The sequence below is a fragment of the Numida meleagris genome, unplaced genomic scaffold (assembly GCF_002078875.1).
Source record: "Numida meleagris isolate 19003 breed g44 Domestic line unplaced genomic scaffold, NumMel1.0 unplaced_Scaffold464, whole genome shotgun sequence".
Lineage (NCBI taxonomy): Eukaryota > Metazoa > Chordata > Aves > Galliformes > Numididae > Numida > Numida meleagris.
Window position 1 is genome coordinate 45,312 of NW_018364680.1, and position 1,317 is coordinate 46,628.

Genomic DNA, 1,317 nt, shown 5'->3' on the forward strand with positions numbered 1-1,317 from the left:
GTGCAATGCAGCTCTGAGCACAGTGCAGCTCCTGGTGCAGTGCAGCTCCGTGTGCAATGCAGCTCTGAGCACAACGTAGCTTCTGGTGCAATGCAGCTCTGAGCACAGTGCAGCTCCTGGTGCAATGCAGCTCCTGGTGCAATACAGCTCTGAGCACTACGTAGCTCCTGGTGCAGCTCCGGGTGCAGCTCAGCTCTGGGTGCAATGTAGCTCTGAGCACAACGTAGCTCCTCCTGCATCTCTGGGTGCGGCACAGCTCTGGGTGCAGCTCAGCTCCTGGTGCAATGCAGCTCTGAGCACAGTGCAGCTCCTGGTGCAGCACATCTCTGGGTGCAGTGCAGCTCCGAGCACGGCATCTTTCTGGGTGCAGTGCAGCTCTGGTTGCATTGCAGCTCCAGATGCAGCTCAGCTCCAGATGCAACGCAGCTCTGAGCACAGCACACTTCTGGGTGCAATGCAGCTCTGGGTGCAGCACATCTCTGGGTGCAATGCAGCTCTGAGCATGGCACACTTCTGGGTGCATTGTATCTCTGGGTGCAGCTCATCTCTGCATGCAACGCAGCTCTGAGCACAGCACACTTCTGGGTGCATTGTATCTCTGGGTGCAGCTCATCTCTGCATGCAACGCAGCTCTGAGCACAGCACACTTCTGGATGCATTGCAGCTCTGGGTGCAGCTCCTCTCTGGGTGCAATGCAGCTCCAGATGCAGCACAGCTCCAGATGATGCAGCGCAGCTCTGAGCACAGCATCTTTCTGGGTGCAGTGCAGCTCTGGTTGCATTGCAGCTCCAGATGCAGCACAGCTCAGGGCACAGTAGCATCTCTAGGTGCAATGCAGCTCCGTGTGCAATGCAGCTCTGGGTTCAGCTCGTCTCTGCATGCCATGCAGCTCTGAGCACAGCACATCTCTGGTTGCATTGCAGCTCCAGATGCAGCTCAACTCCAGATGCAACGCAGCTCAGACCACAGCACATCTCTGGGTGCAATGCAGCTCCGAGCACAGCACAATTCTGGGTGCATTGCAGCTCTGGGTGCAGCTCATCTCTGGGTGCAATGCAGCTCCAAGCACAGCACATCTCTGGGTGCTGTGCAGCTCCAAGCACGGCACATCTCTGGTTGCAATGCAGCTCTGGGTGCAGCTCATCTCTGCATGCAATGCAGCTTCGAGCACAGCATCTTTCTGGGTGCACTGCAGCTCTGGTTGCATTGCAGCTCCAGATGCAGCACAGCTCAGGGCGCACTGCATCTCTGGGTGCAATGCAGCTCCATGTACAATGCAGCTCTGGGTTCAGCTCGTCTCTGCATGCAACGCAGCTC

General features: G+C 57.3%; 1 protein-coding gene across 5 annotated transcripts in view; it reads left to right on the top strand.

The window, feature by feature from the left end:
- The first annotated feature begins 6 nt into the window (after positions 1–6).
- Positions 7–1,317, top strand: part of LOC110391707 — a 9,087-nt gene continuing 7,776 nt past the window's right edge. For 2 of the 5 annotated variants that reach the window (XM_021383661.1, XM_021383664.1), the window contains exon 1: positions 7–1,313. In XM_021383661.1, the coding sequence (XP_021239336.1) occupies positions 879–1,313 (435 nt within the window). In that variant the 5' untranslated portion in view covers positions 7–878. The other 3 variants (XM_021383665.1, XM_021383663.1, XM_021383662.1) reach the window with 3 other exon arrangements.